Raw genomic sequence first — 16,375 nt, forward strand, 5'->3', positions numbered from 1 at the left:
TGCACGAAGAGGTGTGAATACTTGGAGGTGCACACCGGGCACCTCTTGAACGGAGTCCGTTCCATGTTCAGTAATTTGGAGCGTCGAGTAGGCCCGTCCGCGCCGACAGCACGCGGAGGAGCAGGAAGCGTTCGGAGCTGAGAAGTAAGACAAACCCGAACGAAAACCATACCGACGCCCAGCCTAAAGACCTTTTGGTCTCAAGTAGAAACTTAAACAACTATCGGTCCCGACAGAGGGAACCGAAACACATCCGAACCCAATGGCGGAAAAAAACAATCTGGGGATGGAGGCGATGCCCATGCGCACTGTAGTCCAGGGGAGGAGCCACCTATCTCGTGATACTTCGAAGACTCTTCCAGGACAACAATGTGCAATCATCCGGACCCAACCCTAGGCGGCGATCTATGCACAGATATGAATTCAGCAGCCCACATGCCTCGAACCTCTAGAGGGCGTGTTAAGCCAGCTGTTATACCATCACATATACCCCTTGAACACCAAGTGAAAGGACACCACACAAGTGTTATGAAAATAAACAGTGTATTTATTTAGATCACAACAGCCCTGTTCTCTTTATGAGGACAGGGTACTAAGCACACAACAAAACTCTTACGAAAATACTTTAAGTTGCACAATTTACACAAATGCCCGAGGGGCACGGAAAACCATATACTATGGAAGTGGAATGCGAAATTACTAGCAGGTAAGTACTGTACTAATAGGCTTTGGAATCGCTAGGACTACGTTACTGAACCTTCAGATTACTAGTAGGAGGCCTAGGGGACTCGGTGCAGAGTGTGCACTCTCACGCGGGATGCGGGACAAAGTCTATGGGAGCTAGTAAAGACAAAGTTAGTGTTCTCGGGCGAACCCGATAAGGTAGGTCGAAAACCACAGTGACTCTGGACCCTTGGATAGTGAGGCTATGCTGGGGCACCGAAATGCCGAAGTTACCTAGCCCAGGGGCTGCAGCTGCATAGGTCTCAAAAGACGTCGGGAATCCTCGTTGACGGACCAGGAACCTGAAGAAAGAAGTTGCTGGCAGGCGACCAGTGAAGATAGTTCGAAGTGATCCAAGCCTGGATCGAAGATAGATGACACCTGAAAGCAGAGGGGACATAGTTCGTGACCACTAGCCAGTGATCAGATGGCACCAGGAGGGCACCGGATGGTAGGCACCTCGACTAGGTGAGTGGGCGACGCTGGGCTCTGCAGTCTCACGGACCAGGAGGCGGTGTCGGCGACCAGGATGCAGGTGCGAGCTGTCCCACGATGGTTGATGCTGTCGACGTCGCTGGACCCAGGATTGAGGCAACAAGTCTTGGCAAATTCAAGCCCACGCGGTGGACCTAAAATGGCGTCTGGAGTGGACCAGGAGGGTTCGGGGTGCTCCTCTTTTGGAAGGGAGCAAGAGCCAGTCTGGAGCAACCAGACCAGCAGTGTTGTCGTCATTGATCGTCGTCGGGGAGGCCACAAGCCAGCGGGCTAGTAGCCAGACAACGCGGTGAGCAGCAAAAAGCAGAAGGGCCCCACGCAGATCGTGGAGATGCTGGGGGGCTGGACTTCGGTGCTGGAGCTGCTCAGGGTCGGGGCTTCTCGGACCCCAAAGCACTCACCAGAGGATCCCTCGGCGGTCGTGCTGGATCGAAGTTGTGCAGTTCTGATGATGGCCGGTCCCTCGAGGTCTCGTCGCACCTACGGTTCTCAGCTTAGCTGTAGAGGTAGGTAGAGGTCAGAGGTGCCAGGGAAGCCGGGTCTCGTCGTGCTGGTCGGTCGGATTCTTGAGGAAGGACGTGCAGCACACCGCAGAGTTCTTAGATGGTGCCTGCGGATGCAGGGTGACTACTCCTTAGCCACAAGGGAGAAATCTTGAGAAGAAGTCGAGAGTTTCTTTCGTAGAAAGTAGTTTCTTGATTCAAAGATGATCTAATTTGGAAGGGTCCCCGCTCCTGCCTTTATCCTAAAGAAAGGGGTGGGTACGCGACTAGGTCCAGCCCTAGGGGTGGGACCAGGAAGGGGGGTGGTTACACCCCTCTCCCATGCCGGACTTTCCCCAGGCCAGGGGCTGGTGTGCCCCTGGAACTGGTTCTAGCCGGCTGATGCGTAGTGAGCACTGGGGTGCCACTTGCAGTCACCTTCCTGTAAAGCCCTGCCTACCCAGGATACACAAAACCCTGTCTGGGATGGTGCTAGCACCGCCCCTGACAGGAAACCCTTTGTCCAAGCTCTCCTCGCTGGAAGGACTCCCAGCAGCAGGAGGTCAGACTCGTGTCTCTGGTGGCAGCATCCATTTTGTGGAGCTGAGGCTTCAGTTAACTTTAACCGGGGTTCACAGCTACATACATGTCGTGTCCCTCTAGAAGGGTGGAATGCTAACCCCGTCGCCAGAATTGGCGAGGGGTTAGTATTCCAATTCGTATGACACATGACATGTTTTGATAAAGCGATACCAAAGATAGCATTTAACCGCGAGGATTATAATGCACTTAAGAGTATATGGTATGCTTTATCATGGAACGGCTATTAGGACTTGGTTCCGCAAGCTGCCAACGGGCTCAGCTCATGCCAGAGCACCATCTCACACTATTCCAAGCACTCTGCCTTCAGGATTGTCAAGGCATGCCATAGGAGTGACTGATAGGAATCTGCGGGTCCATTTTTAGGGTTAGATATAGGTATACTATATCTAAAGCAAAGGGTGATTACACCACCTTGCCCCAGCTGTCGTGCAGCCAGTTGTGTCAGATTTAGATGGCCATCCAGGGGTGGCATAATACATGCTTCAGCCCCTGGTAGGCCCTGGGTACACCTATGCCCTGAGTTACAGGGTTTGATAAGGTGGCACAGTACCAATTGGGTAATGCACCTAAGGTACACATGTCAATTTAGTGAGAGAACAGCCAGGCTGTGGGTCTGATTGGCAGGCCCACAGCCAGAGAAAGTCGTAAACCAGTGAAACAAAAGCAAAAATTCTGGGTGATCATAGGATTGCAGACCCTACTCTCCTACTCCCCGGACCCTCCTGGTCCGCACCAGACGTCTTTTCCACTCACCGCGTGGGTTGCTTTTGCCAAGGCCTGTTGACGCAGAATCCGGAACCAACACCTCCGACAGCGACAGCCTGCGTGGGACAGCTCGTGCCTCCATCCTGGTCGTCGAAGACACCTCCTGGTCCACGTGGCTGCAGAGTCAATCGTCCACTCTTCACCTGATCGCGACGACAGCATCTGGTTCCTTCCTGGTTCCACTCCAGTCACTGGCTAGTGACTTTGAACATTGTCCCCTCTGCTTTCAGGTCTTCGGCATTCCTGATCCACCCTTGGATCACACCGGACATCTTCCTCCTGGTCGCCTGCAGCATCTTTTCTTTCAGGCTCCATAGACTTCAACGCAGAAACCCGACACGACTTTGCACCTATGCACACGCAGCCCGTGGGTTAGGTAACAAGAGCATTTTGGTTCTCAAGGGTAGATTGACTCTCCTAGTGTCCAGTTTCACAGTTATTTTAGTCCTACCTAGTCAGGATAGTCCGTACTCACCTTTATCTTGAACTGTACTGTCCATAGACGTTGTTACGCATCTCGCGGGTGAGTTCACACTCTGCACACGCGTTCCGTGGGCCTCCTATTACTTACCTAAAGTTAGGATAGTGCAGTCCCAGCGATCCTACAGCCTCTGGACAGCTCCATTCCTTCTATCGACTTCCTTATACCACATGTTTAGTATATGGTTTGTTGCGCCCCTAGGGCAACATTGTAACTTGTGCGACTTAACGTATTTCTCCTAAGAGTCTTGTCATGTGCTTAGCCCTCTGATCTCATAAAGAGTTCAGAGGGGTTTTTTAGTTAATAAATATTTTGTTTATTTTCATAACTACCTGTGTGGTGTCCTTTCATTTGGTATTCAAGGGGTTATATGTGGTAAAACAGCTGGCTTAACATGCCAAAAGAGTTTAGCCTAAGACTGCTTTGTTCATGCTACCATTAGGATAGCTGGTCTATAAGGTTGACTTACAACCAATCACCATAAGGGTTGTTTGGACTGATACAAACCATTCAGCCTGAAAATACCCCACTGGTGCCCGCTCCGAAGAGCGGTGAAGTGACTCAGGGGGTGGGGAATCCCCTGGGACCACACCCTCCACCAATAAAGCCGGAGATGGTACCGGTGTTAAATGGTGTCGAGGTGACCTCTATCGGCATCGTCGCCCTCTGGAAAGGCCTATACTGGCGGAGTCGAGCCGGCGTCGACGACCTCCGAAAAGGCCTCGACCGGCCGAGTCAAGCTGGCATCGATGACCTCCGAAAGGCCTTGACTGGCTGAGTCGAGCTGGTGTCGACAACCTCCGGGAAGCCAGTGAATGGCCAGAGTTGTACTTGCAGCGACTCAACATCTCCAGAGGTGGAAACCTGTGAGGAGAGAGTGTGCCGAAGCGGTGTTGTGCACCCCGCCGCAGCCACATCCAGCGAGCATCGGAAGGCTGTGAACGGCGCTGTGGAAAGGCTAGTCATCGTGGGATGTCCCTCCGGGCTGTGTCCAGACGGTGCCGCGACTCCAGAGTAGTCAGGGCACTCGGTCGGTGCAGATGGGTAAACCCGCCGGCGGAGTCATAACCTGAGTCCCAACCCCCACTGTGGTGCCTGAAGGCGCCCCAGGGGGGGCAAAGCAAGAAAGGACTGCAGGGCCCTGCAGTAGTCCTCCATATTAGGTTGAGTCGCCCCAGCACCTGGAAACGGAGGATATGCAGGGCACGACTCCTGGGGGCCAGAGTACAGCAATGACCGGTAGCCGCAGGCCCCGACAAGGTCAACACGAAGCTGATGACTTCCGTGACCTCCGTTTGTGCTTACCTGAGGTAGGCGAATGACAGCAACAGTCCCGGGACCTGCCCCGAACAGGAACGTCCTCCTATGAGAACAGGCGCCGCGTGAACGTCTTTGCTGGAGAAGGAGATCGGTGTCGCAAGATGTCCATTAAGGAAATCCGGGCAGACAGCAGCTTCATGCAGCTTTCTCGAAGGGATTTCGGCCGCAGCTCGCGGCAAGCGTTGCACTTCACGAAGTCGTGGTGCTCGCCCAAGCACGACATACAGATTTCATGAGGGTCCGTCACTGACATATGTTGCGATCAGGACCGGCACGGAATAAAGCACGCAGGCATCTTACACACTGTTCCTGGACGCAAAAAGGCATCGAGAAGGCCTGAAGATAAGAAAAACGGGCGAGAGGTATCCCTTTCCTGGATACGCATTAGGACGTGGAAAAGAAGAAGAACTGACGTCAGCATGCCGGGAGGGGGCATATATGCCTCCATTGACGTCACTTCCGTGGACGACGTCAGGACGGAGACGGGCGAAGCGTGCAGAGGTATTGCTGTGAAAAAAGATTTTCTGGATCCAGTCTGACACCTGGGGAGAGACTCTAAGTTAAGGAATCTGTGCTGCCTTGGAAACTCCATAGCGCAAAACTGCTGACATTGTGCGTTCTTGATGGCAAACATATCTAACCATGGCTCTCCCCACCGCTGAAAGAGTCCTTTCAACATCTCTGGCTGGAGATGCCATTCGTGACACGCTAGGCGCCAACAGCTGAGTTCATCTGCCCGGATGTTCAGGAAACCAGCCAAGTGTTGAACCACCAGAGACATGCCCTGTTGTTCCAGCCAAGTCCAGAGATTCAGGGCCTCCTGACAAAGAGTCCACAACCCCAACTGCCTTGTTTATTGTAGTACCACATGGTGGTGATTTTGTCTGTGAACACTTAACCAGCCTTCGTTTGAAAAGTGGTAAGAAGGGTTTCAGTGCCAGTCAGCTCAAACAGGTTGATATGGAGCCCGGCTTACGCTGGAGACCAGAGGCCTCTGATCTCCACCTACCCCAGAGGGCCACTCCATCCCAGAAGTGACGCATCTATGACCACTGTAAGATCCGGGTTGGGAAGGAAAAGGAGTCGGCCAGTGACCCATTTAGGGTTTGTCAGCCACCACTCCAGATCTTGCGCAGTTTCCTTGGCGATCTGGACAAGGTAGGAAGAATTCCTCTAATACCGCACACATTGGAACTTCAGGTCCCACTGCAGAGCCCGCATGTGCCATCTGGAATGATTCATTAGCAGGCAGCCATCAGGCCAGCAGCCTCAGAGTCAGTCTCACCGAAATCCTGGATAGAGACTGAAACATTGGTATCATAGCCTGAATAACCTGGACTTGCAGTTCGGGAGGACAGGCGCGACTTCGGCATGTTGATAGTGATCCCCGGCGAATGCAGGAGGTATGCTGTAGTCTGGAGGCGGGAGACGACTGCCTGGGTTGAGCCCACCTTCAACAGCCAGTCATCGAGATCGCAGGAGAGTAAAACCCCGGATCTCTGCACATGAGCTGCACTACTGCCATCACTTTGGTGAACACCCGAAGGGCACTGGTGAGGCGGAAGGGGAGCAAGGTAACCTGAAAGTGCTTGTGGCCCACCGTAAACAGCAGGTAGTGACGATGAGCAGGCAGGACGAGACTATAGAAATAGGTGTCCTGCAAATTCAATGCTACCATCTAGTCTCCCAGGTCCAGGGCAGACACAACCTGAGCAGGAGTGAGCATTTTGAACTTCTCTTTTCTGAGGAAGCAGTTGAGGGCTCTCAGATTGAGGATAGGACAAAGTCATCCATACTTTTAGGGGGACCAGAAAGTTGCAGTATTAGCAATCACAGCATATTTCTAGCACCAGAACTCTATGGCTAAGAGAGTTGTGACTTCCTCTTGAAGCAAGGCTAGGTGATCCTCCGTCAATCTATTGCATGTAGGAGGTATGGAGAGAGGGGTAGTCTCGAACATCACTCTGCCCAGCACGCGACCCTCGATAATCCTGTAAGGATTTCCTGGACCTTGATAAGTCCGTAATCATGTATCCTGGAAGTCCTGTTTCGTATACCCGATTCTCGACTAGATGTCTAGTCGAGAATCGGGTATACGAAACATCAAGGTCCAGGAAATCCATACAGGATTATCGAGGGTCGCGTGCCTCAGGGTCGTGAGGGAGCTTCCAAAAGTTTAAATTTGAATATATTGCTGCTTGTACCATCAGGGGTTCAATACTGCCTGCCATTATATTGGTATTCACTCTACCTGGAAGAATTCCTATAAACAAATTGGGTGCTTACTCAACAGCAACCCCATTATTATCGACAGGAAAAGTCTCTTGAGCCTTGAAAAAGCCCTGCGGGCGAAACGCGCGTCGGCTGCTGCTGCTTCTTCGCTTTTTTTGGAAATAAAAGTCAAAAGACCTGATTCGGGAGTGTAGTTGAAGTATTTTTGAAAGGACATTGGCTTAAGGATTTATTGGAAACACACCATGAGGAAGAACTTCCTCTTCTGTGTGCCGAATTACCTATTGGATTATAGATATAGTGATTGAGTGTGCTCTGGTGTATTGCGACTAACTATAGTTCCAGACCCCATAGGTCTAGAGATTAAAATACCCTGGTGGGTGGGTATTAAAAACGCCATTTTGAGCACCTCGTACTAATTGATTTGAAAGTTCCTATCTAGAGTTAGTATGTCAAGAGATGTGCAGACCAATTTGCAAACCCACATGTTGTTCTTTGATTGTGAGGTGTTGATTTTTGACCGACATTATGTGGTGGCAGGCACCGCACAGCTTGAAATCTGTCCCTCACACATGTAGTAGATATTTTTTAAATCAACAAAAGACAAGAAAAAATGTGCCAAAAAACAGCAGAGGAGTAGCTCTTCCCGGGTCAGCGCTTAACTAGTGCGCTAAGAAAAAACGAGCTCCTGGGTGGCACCTATATAGGCACCGCAACATCATAACAGTCGCCATCAAATAGAGCCGAATGTAGTCACCTGATGCGGGCGCACAAGGAGTATTGCTCAGCAAAGGTTTCTGGATCCGGCCTGACGCCAAGAAGTCTCGGTCAGATATGGCCGGCAGTGTCGGAAATCTTGGAATCAGAATGCAGCATCAGGGAACGTCAAGGAGGTGCGACTGGCCGCGTCTGGCTCTGGGGACAGATCCATGAGGAGCCATGGGCACCAGAGCCGCCAGGGCGGAACCCAATGGAACTCCTTCCGCTGAGTCCGCAGGTGTCTGAATGCACACCAGCAGGGTCAGGCTGCCCAAATATGGCGCACATGGCATCATAAAATTCTTTCAACAGGGCAGGGTCGTTTTCGGTACTGGAAAGGGAGGGAAATGCGGAGCGGACCCAGGCAAATGCTCCAAATAACGAGGCCTTGAACAATGAGATTCCTCCGTCGAGTGACTAACGGGGTGAAGTCTAAGTACGCTTCGAGGACTTTGAATGAGACGATGAAGGCTTGCAGCCCCCGGAGCAGTGCTCGGAACTTCCTCTCGACCAAGACCAGGAACACAAATGAGACTTCTGAGTGGACCTCCGAGGCACCTGACGTTGGGCCGCAAGCAGCTTTAGGGACCACTACCTAAAAGCTTTAGGATTCATGGCCCAGCAGTCGGACCACGACTTCAGGTCATGGTCACACTTCAGACACCAAAGACACACAAGGTGGGGATCCGTGACTAACATGGTGCAGTGACAGGTGCCGCATGGTTTGAATCCTGAGGTCTACACACCAATGAAAAAATTTCGACAAAAAGTTAAAAAAAAGTCCGTCAAAAAATGACAAGGGTAGCTCTCTTCACCGAATCTGCTCTGGCTGGTGTGGAAAGAAAAGAAATTAGATCAGTGCGCCGAGGTGAAGCCATTATAGACGGTGCAGACATCACGATGACTGAGAAGACGTCACCAACGTCACAACCTATTGTCGTGCAGAGGTACTGCTCAAAAAAATCTTCCGGATCCAGTGTGACGCCTGGGAAAGTTCAAAGGTAAGGAATCTGTGGCTAGAGGTCTCTATCAGTTTACTTAATTTAGGGGAGTTAAGATTGAGTAGGTAGTAGCTAATGGGCTACCTAAATTTATGGTGTCTACTTCTTCGCTATATGACCACTTCCTGTGGGAAGTGGGTATAGCCCTGAACTTAGAATCCTAATTCATTTCGAAACAAGATGAAGGGATCTGAAAAGGTGGTGTCCACATCAGCTAGTCCACCTTAGCAGTGGTGCTGCCTTGGAATTGGAAACACCTCCTAATCTTACTAGTTTTCCCATCTGTTTTAGTGACAAAAGTGGGGCCAGGCATCTCCATTATCTGGAGAGACCGGGGTAGCATAACAAAGGTGGCAGAGCCTTTGAAGTTTCCCGCCCTGAAAAGTAAATCCTGTGTGGAAGAGGTGTAAACACCTCAGCCCAGAGCTGGCTTTGTTTCTGATCTCTGAGAGCGAAGGCTCCATCTCAGGAGGTCAGCAACTCCTCTGTGGTGGCTATCTGGTCAAGACCTGTCAGTCAACACACTGGTAGTCAGTAGGTTTTCAGGGGGATCCTCTAAGGTGCCCTCTAGGTGCAGTCATGAACAAATCCATCATAGGCATCCCTGTGGGTTGATTAATACAAAATGCTTGGTACTACACATCTGGGGTTACAGAGAAGACATCATGTAGCAGGGGAACTCTTAATCATGAGCATCCAGCCCATGTACTCGTTCTGGCTTTCATTTGGATTTGGACTTGTGATATCTAAGAATTGACACCGATATCACAGGGACACATCCGCTCAAGCAGATATGCCCACACATGGGGTACAGTGCACCCTGCCTTAGGGCTGAAAGGCCTGCTGCAGGGGTGACTTACCTATACCACGTTGTGTTTTACAGGTATGGCACACAGGAATATATGCATTATCGACTCTACTTTTCTCTGCACCAAGACAATGGCCATTTGCATGTGCTTGGTGAGGGGTCCCTTAGGGTGGCACAATTCATGCTACAGCCCTAAGGGACTCTCTTTAGTCCCAATTCCCTTGGTACCAGAGGTACCATTTGCTAGGGACTTACATGGAGCCTAAAGTGGTGCCAATTGTGGAACAATGCTACAGTTTACGGACAGAACACAGGCACTGGAGACCTGGTTAGCAGGAACCCAGGACACTTTCAGTCAAAGTTCCACCAGATACCAAGCAAAAAGTGGGGGTAAACATGCCAAAAAGTGCACTTTCCTACAAGCAGACTTCACATCCCACATTAACACAGTGGCCAATCACACGAAAGAACTCAAAATAGTCAAGGGATTCTCCAACCTGGCAGCCACAGAGAACACAATCAACCACTCCCAAGAACTCTGCAGCACCCTCGCGGACTACTTCCACAGCAAGATCACTACCATCTACAACAACTTCGCCCGCCAACTCACTGCCCTCAACAACCTCGACCAACTAGTGCACACTAGCCGATTGATCACCACTTGGCCGCTGCTCACCACTCAGACCACCTCGGCCATCATGTCAACCATCCACTCAGTGGCACCAACTGACCCTGGCCCCATTGTCTTTTCAACCTTGGAACCAACCCAGTAAGTTAGTAACTCACCAGCATCATCAACAGCTCCATCACCACAGCAGCCTTCCTGGACAGATAGAAACACGCAGAGGTCGGACCCCTGCTAAAGAAACACGCCGCCCTAGGGAACTCAAACATATAGACCAATCTTGCTCACTAATCCTACCAAAGTATTCGAGAAGGCCATCAACCAACATCTCACAGAATACCTGCAACAAAACCACCTACTTGACACTTCCCAATCAGGATTTCGTGCCAACAACAGCATTGAGCCCTTGCTGATTGAGGCCGGAGGCAACAAACTGCAGAGAAACTATGGCCCTGACCTTCCTCAACCTCTCTGCAGCGTTCAACACTTTATGCCATCACACCCTCATCAACAGACTCTACAACATCGGCATACAGCAAAACGCCCTCAAGTAGATGGCCTACTTCCTTACTGGACGCACAGAGCATCGGGCTGCCTCCCTTCACCTCCAAACCATAGGACATCAAATGTGGTGTCCTCCAAGGATAATCCCTCAGCCCCACCTTGTTCAACATCTTCATGACCACCACCTCACAGACATCGTCAGATCCTATGGCCTCAAAATCCTACGCAGACAACACTCAACTCATACTCACCAAAGACCCCTCCACCACCAGAACCAACTTCTGCAACGCCATGTCTAATGTAACCAACTGGACATGAGACAAATGCCTTAAACACAACTCCAACAAGACAGAAGTACTGATATTTGGGTAGAACACTGCCATATGGGACCAAAGCTGGTGGTCAGCAGAACTCGGACCAACATCCACTCCCACACAATGCCCGCAACCTAGGCATTGTCCTCGACAGCAAACGTACCATGAACTGCCAAATCAATGCAGTCGCATCCTACTGCTTCCACACACTTCGCATGCTCCGCAGAATTTTTAGATGGATCCCAGTCAACACCAGAAAGACAATCACCTAGGCCCTCATCACTAGCAGCCTCAACTACGGCAACACCCTCTCCACCTAGCATCTCCACCCAGCTCCACAGAAGACTCCAGATCATACAGAATGCTGCAGCCAGACTCATCCTGGGCCTCCCCAATTGGACCCATATCACCCCCCACCTCAGAACCGTTTACTGGCTCCCCATCCGGAATGGATGCCAGTTCAAGATTCTCACTCACGCCTACAAAGCTCTACACAATCAAGGACAGGTCTACATCAGCCACCAACTGAACTTTCATCTACTCGTGAGACACATACGCTCCTCCTCACTAGCCTGTGCGCACAAGCCCGCATCAATCGCAGCTGAAGGTAAGCCACTCCTCCTCCTCCACCGTCGCCAAGACATGAAAAGACCTGTCCCACCATCTTCAAACTGCACCCTCACGGGTGGACTTCAGAAAGAAACTCAAGAACTGGCTTTCCGACTGAGACAACGCCCCCACAGCGTCCAGATACCCTTAGGGTTGATGCGCTATACAAATGTTAATTGATTGCTTGAACATGTCTGTAGCTTTGTTTTTAGGTCCTTGCTGGATGCCAAATCTCCTCTGATTGAGAAAGAGCTGAATCCATATCCAGCTGTAGCAGTCCAAATGGTATCAAGGGGCGGGCTGCATCGTTGGTACCCCTGGGTTGTAGCCTCAAGTAAGCAGACACTAAAGTAATGCAAAGACCAGAGTAGCTGGCCTTAGAAGAAACCACAACAGTTCCAACCTCTCCCTCACTAACCGCAAAGGTTTACTGTTGAGTAAAGCTTGGTGAAAAGGCTGCGATGAAGAAAATAAGTAATGGAAAACTGCCATGTTGGTGAAGCAGTGAAAGGACAGGAAGATCAAGGGTGGTAAAAGATTTGGTCACTGAACTAGATTTTATTGTATAAAAACTGCAATACTTAATCTATCTAAAATGCTGCAAGTTCCATTCCATTCTACAAGTTGCCCCAAAGCTACTAGTTAGATTATTGTTCCATATTGGTTGTTGCCAAGATAAAGCCACAGGACCCTATTCTCAGTGTATAGTTGATTAGACCAGCTGAATATTACTGTATCTTTCCACATTCTGTGACAATGTTCACCATGAAGTATTTTTGTACAGTAAGCGGTTCAACTGGAACTGGGTTGTTCTTTCAAGTACTCATCAGTTATTTTCCTGCAAACGGCCCGATTCATAACACAGAGGTAAGTTCCGTCCCTAGAATATATACAACTCTGCAGAGGCTGGTTCGGCTCCTTGCATAATGGCTCAGTTGTTTCAAGTTCACTTTTATTTGAATGACCTACTTCAATAGTAACTAAAATAGACCAAAAGAGCCAAATAAGAGGCACTACGCTTCTTTAGGATTTCACTTTTGCCTTAGATTCCAAAAATATGCTAGTTCAAATAACACTATCACTGTGCTCTTTATCACCACCATGGACTCTTTTTACTGCCAGTAATTACAAGTCTGAGTCAATGCCTAGGAGTAATGCCAGTAATTTTAGTCATTAAAAAAGGCAAACCCCGCCTTATTAACTTACATGAAACTGGCACCTCACTAGAACAAAACAATCATGCAACATATAGATTGTCAGTGCTCTTCGGCTATTGGTTTGAGTGTCTAAGATAAGCCCTAGTCTCCCTTCCTCCCTTGTTTCCCAAAATCACCCTGATTGCTTCTTCTCTGTAGAGTGGAGCAGGAGTTAGGGGAGGACCTAACCCTCCAATGGGCAGGAAGTGGAGTTTCAAAGAGTTAGCCTTTGCAATTTAGGTTACCTAGTCCTCTATATTTAAGAGGTTGCAATTATTTTAAAATAGTTTGTTGTCTCCTAATTGAACTTGGCTATAAAGGTTTAAGACAAAGGTCCAGAATACATGCATTCCGTCTTGCCTTTGGGCTGTGGTGCTGCTCAGTGGCAACCAATTCGCCACCAGAAGTAGCATATTTCTACCCATGGCCCCATTAATGGTAACAGTGCTAGTACATTAGAATTCATCAAAATCTTTTTCCTTCTACAATTTCAAAAAATACAATGACATTTCTGGCTTGTCTTGGTCTGTTTTACAGGAGTATAAATGACAACAAAAAGACACAGTAACCAACTTGTTTACTTTTACTCCATATTATTCAACTAAAACCGCTCCACCTTTTTTCTTGTATCTGCCATAATTTGCTGCTCAATTAGTTTAGAGACACTGCTGTTTTTTAAAGTGATTTTATATATTTACCTTATTTACGAAATTGCTGAAGAGGAAGAAGTACTGAGCACAATTCTTGCAGTTTTCTGGAACATCTTTATCCAACAAACTAAGAAGCACCTCCAATAACTGATGAATACTTTTTAACTGGAAGGCAAAAAACATTATTTAGAATGCATGTCAACAAACAAAGGTTTAATACAACTATGCACAAACGTACCTTCTATATTAAACAGCTAGATCTAAAAACTGAAACACAATCTTAATATGCCAGGAAGCAAAATTCCTAGACGCCAACATTTGCCCTGGTCCCAAGCTCTCATTTTCATGTCATTTGCTCTCCCATGAATGTACATGGCTGCATATTTAGCTTCTTATCTTCAAGAACCCAGGGCCAGATGCACAAAGAATTTTTGTGGTCACAAATCCTCTGATTTGGAGTCTGCGCCCCAAAAAATGCTTTTTGCAACATAGTAAACTGGCTTTAGGAGTTGGTAACTTTTTACAGACTCCTAAATTAATTTAGAAATGGATGAGGAATCGCTTTTTGGTAGTTGCACGCTGTAGGCATTCCTTCCAAATCGTGATTATCAACGTGTACCACTGATTTACGACTGACATAGCGGTCGCAAACCATTGGAAAGTTAGTGAACCGTAAGTTCAGTTGGTAACCCTTTCCCTTGGTGAATGTTTAAAAGAAAAAAGAACAAGCATTTGCAATGCAATAGGTCTCGCCTTAGGAAAGTTGGAGCTATTGGTATGGTAAATGACAAATTTTTTATTTATGTGTTTTTTTTTAAATAACATAATTAATAGCTTTGTCATTTACAATGCCAATAGTTATAACTTTCACAAATGTGACACTTATAGCATTGGTAATGCAACATGTTTTGTATTTACGTGACTTACATGTTTTGATATTACAAATAAAAATGGCTTTTATTTCTTTTGAATAATTAATACTTAAAAGTGATTCTAATTTATAATGGCAATAGCTTAAACTTTTGTAAATAACTTTTGTGAACATTATGTTTAGTGTATTTTATTGTGACGAACATCCAAGAACAGAAGTGAAATATTAACATCTTTTTGTGACATTTGTAATAAAACTTGAAACATTGAATTTTGCGATAGGAAAATAGCACTTAATGTAACAGTACACTAATATAAGCAGCAAGTAACAGCTGCTGCTCGGAATGTTTTTTGGTGGGATTTTTAATCAGAATTACGCAAGCAGGCGTAATCACACAATTTTCAGTAATTTCACGTCAAAAGAGTAACAAGAAATTACCAGAATTACTCCGATAATTCCGGAGTAATGAAACTTTCACTCGTGACAAATTGATGAGGCTTCTTCAAGTGCCCTCTGTATAAAGGAGTAGCACGTATTCTGCCACATATACACCGCATCTTTTTTTGCGCTGTGCCTGCCACATATGAAAGAGTTCCTCTTCCTGTCTACCTCATCCCTGAGTCTTTTCTATCCTGCCACAGATCAATTCTTGTGTCATGTCCACACCTGGATTGTTCCCTCTAATTGTACCACGTCACAGTTTCACCACGTGCCACATATTACTTAATTTCGGCTCTTGTTAGTGCGCTATGTTTGTTTTGTTGTTCCCCGTATAAATAAAGTCCATACATTCGGCCAAATGCCAGTGAGTTACCCTACTGTGCCGCGCATCATTTGTTGCACAATGACGCAGAACTTAGTAATGCACTATACATTACCGAAAACCTCTCGTCTCATACTTTTTGCTTTCTGTTACTGTTGAACAATACGATCGAGTTTCTTTTTAATTAAGCGCGCCTCGAATCATTACGTTTCTATTCTTCCGCTGTACGTTGCGTAGCCCTCTCGGCTTCACAATGAGTTTGCTGTGGTTCGACATGTCTATGAGATGCAAGGTCCGTATGGCAATAATTAACTTACGGCTCCACGTGCCAATGATTTTCTTTCATTCTGCTTCGAAGTTTTCCACTGATTGAGCACATGCACGCAGCTGAATTTCTATTCACCACCGCAGCCCAGGGAGTTTCTTCAAGTTCCCGCCGGCCCCAACTGGAAGTCCGGCCCCCATCGCGGCGCGAGAGAGAAGCCACTGTCCGAGGAGCCCCGAGGGCTCCTGATCGAGTCCCGGTCCGCCAGAACAGGTGAGTGTGTTGCGGAGGAGGAGGGGTGAGTGGAGGAGGAGGGGTGAGTGGGGGTGGGGTGTGCGCGTGTGTCTGTGGTAGGCTCCTGATCGAGTCCCGGTCCGCCAGAACAGGTGAGTGTGTTGCGGAGGAGGAGGGGTGAGTGGGGGTGGGGTGTGCGCGTGTGTCTGTTGTAGTGTGTCTGTGCGTGCGTGTGTCTGTCTGCGCGTGTGCCTGTTAAAGGGGGGTGCGTGTGTGTGTATGCAGTGTGTGTATGTGCGCATGCGTGCGGGAGCCTTTGTGTGAATGCGAATATCAGGCAGGGCGACGCGACGTGCGCGCTCACGAGCTGCAATTCCCAGGAGGACAGGCTCGTCACAGTCTGCAGTCCACATTCCCCGGAAAGCGGCGACATTAGTTGTCTCCCTAGACAGCAAAGCTTCGCTTTGCTTACGTCTAGGCGAGACCTAAAAAGTAAAATGTCTACTGCGGAGGAGTCAGTGGTCCAGGGGACCATTGTCTGCTCTGTCACGAACTTTTAAAAAGTTTTACTATTTTTTTTTTTACTCTGCCGAGTTTCCTATAAGCGATCGCCGACACAGTGGTCTGCTGACCCCAGCAGGCCTCCGTTTCTGTGATGGCCATCAATCGAAGCCA

At 48.5% G+C, this 16,375-nt stretch overlaps 1 protein-coding gene across 3 annotated transcripts in view; it reads right to left on the bottom strand.

Moving 5' to 3' along the window:
* Nucleotides 1-16,375, bottom strand: part of USP24 (ubiquitin specific peptidase 24) — a 1,909,144-nt gene that overhangs the window by 345,452 nt on the left and 1,547,317 nt on the right. For all 3 annotated transcript variants that reach the window (XM_086952711.1, XM_086952716.1, XM_086952707.1), the window contains exon 56: nt 13,616-13,732. In XM_086952711.1, the coding sequence (XP_086808837.1) occupies nt 13,616-13,732 (117 nt within the window). The remainder of the gene's footprint in view (nt 1-13,615; nt 13,733-16,375) is intronic.

The sequence above is a fragment of the Lissotriton vulgaris genome, chromosome 1_1, assembly GCF_964263255.1.
Source record: "Lissotriton vulgaris chromosome 1_1, aLisVul1.2, whole genome shotgun sequence".
NCBI classification, from domain to species: Eukaryota; Metazoa; Chordata; class Amphibia; order Caudata; family Salamandridae; genus Lissotriton; species Lissotriton vulgaris.